Source organism: Myotis davidii, unplaced genomic scaffold, assembly GCF_000327345.1.
Source record: "Myotis davidii unplaced genomic scaffold, ASM32734v1 scaffold1334, whole genome shotgun sequence".
In the NCBI taxonomy this organism is placed as follows: domain Eukaryota; kingdom Metazoa; phylum Chordata; class Mammalia; order Chiroptera; family Vespertilionidae; genus Myotis; species Myotis davidii.
Genome location: NW_006285046.1, coordinates 287,966 through 289,217, shown reverse-complemented (window position 1 = coordinate 289,217; position 1,252 = coordinate 287,966). Strand labels below are relative to the sequence as shown.

At 62.6% G+C, this 1,252-nt stretch overlaps 1 protein-coding gene across 1 annotated transcript in view; it reads left to right on the top strand.

The window, feature by feature from the left end:
- LOC107181787 (collagen alpha-1(III) chain-like) overlaps positions 1-1,252 on the top strand; it is an 18,255-nt gene that overhangs the window by 4,024 nt on the left and 12,979 nt on the right. Inside the window, exons 7-9 of the mRNA XM_015558546.1 lie at positions 446-478; positions 816-845; positions 925-957. Coding sequence (XP_015414032.1) covers positions 446-478; positions 816-845; positions 925-957 — 96 coding nt within the window. The remainder of the gene's footprint in view (positions 1-445; positions 479-815; positions 846-924; positions 958-1,252) is intronic.

Below are 1,252 nucleotides of genomic sequence, written 5' to 3'. Positions count from 1 at the left end.
CAGGGGCAGGGGCTGAAGGCCTGGCAGAGGCTGTCAGCCTCTTTGCCTCTCAAGCCTGGGAAGGGGTGGGAAAGCCCTGGGCCAGGTGAGAGGACAGCCATCCTGTCCTCATTTCTCTCAGGTCTATCTCTCTGGCACCACCTTCCTCAGCACTAATGCATGGAGCGGGGTCTGCTTACCTCTAGCAAGGGGGACACTCTCTGCTTCAGGAGTGGAGGGTGTCAGGGCCCCAAGGACCATGAGGAGAGAAGTGGGAGGCAAGACCAGGGGGCCCCCAGGGCTGGCCTCAGCCCCTCAGCCCACAGCCAGCTTTACCATCCCCCCACCTTCTCCCCACAGGCCCTGCAGCTCAGAATGGCTATGGACCAGGTAGGGGAGGGCCGGGGCTCTGGGGAGGCGCAGGGATGGGGCCCGGGGCCCTCAGTGCTGCCTGTCTCTCCACCAGGCTTTGGAGTGGCCATGAAACCCCAGAAGCCAGGTGAGCCTCACCCCAGCCTTTTCTCTTCACCTCCCCCAAACCCTGAGCTCCCCTCCCCTCATTCACACGCACACCCGGATCTGTGTCCCCAGGATTCAGGAATGGGAATGGGCACAGGCTTGGGGCCCAGCCAGGTGATACCGGGAGTGGGTCTATGTCTGGGTGTCTTCTCCTGCCTCCCTCCCATGCCTCAGAGGAGCAGGACTGGTGAATAATTGAGGGAGCACTTAGTTGGAAGCTCTAGAATCCCAGCTTTCTGACTTGGCCCAAGAGGGGGCACCTTTACCTCTACCTCAGCCAGACCCCCAGCCCTCAGCTCACCCTCCCTTTCCCCCAGGCCCAGCAACCCAGAACGGATTTGGAGCAGGTAGGAGTAGAGCGGGTAGGAGCCTGGGGAGGCCTGAGCGGGGCTCCTGAGTCCCTCACCTGCTCCCCAATCCTTTCAGGCTTTGGGGGAGGCATGAAGCCCCAGAAGCCAGGTGAGTCCTGCCACAGTCGTGTCTCTGCTCATGTGCCCTCTGAAGCCAGCGCACCCCACTCACACCCTGTGTCTCCCCATGATCTGCAGCCAGCGGGGCCTTCTGTGGGGCAGGAGCCCAGGCTTCTTAGAGGGAGAGGGTGGGTTAGGGACTGGGGCAGGGGCTTCATTGGGGGGCAGGGGGCACAGAACTAGGTGCCCTTTATTGGGGAGATGGAGGGTTGGCCTGTGGCCTGAGATGGGGAGTGAACCCGCAGAAACCAGGTGAGGGAAAGACCCCCCACACCCCCGACCCC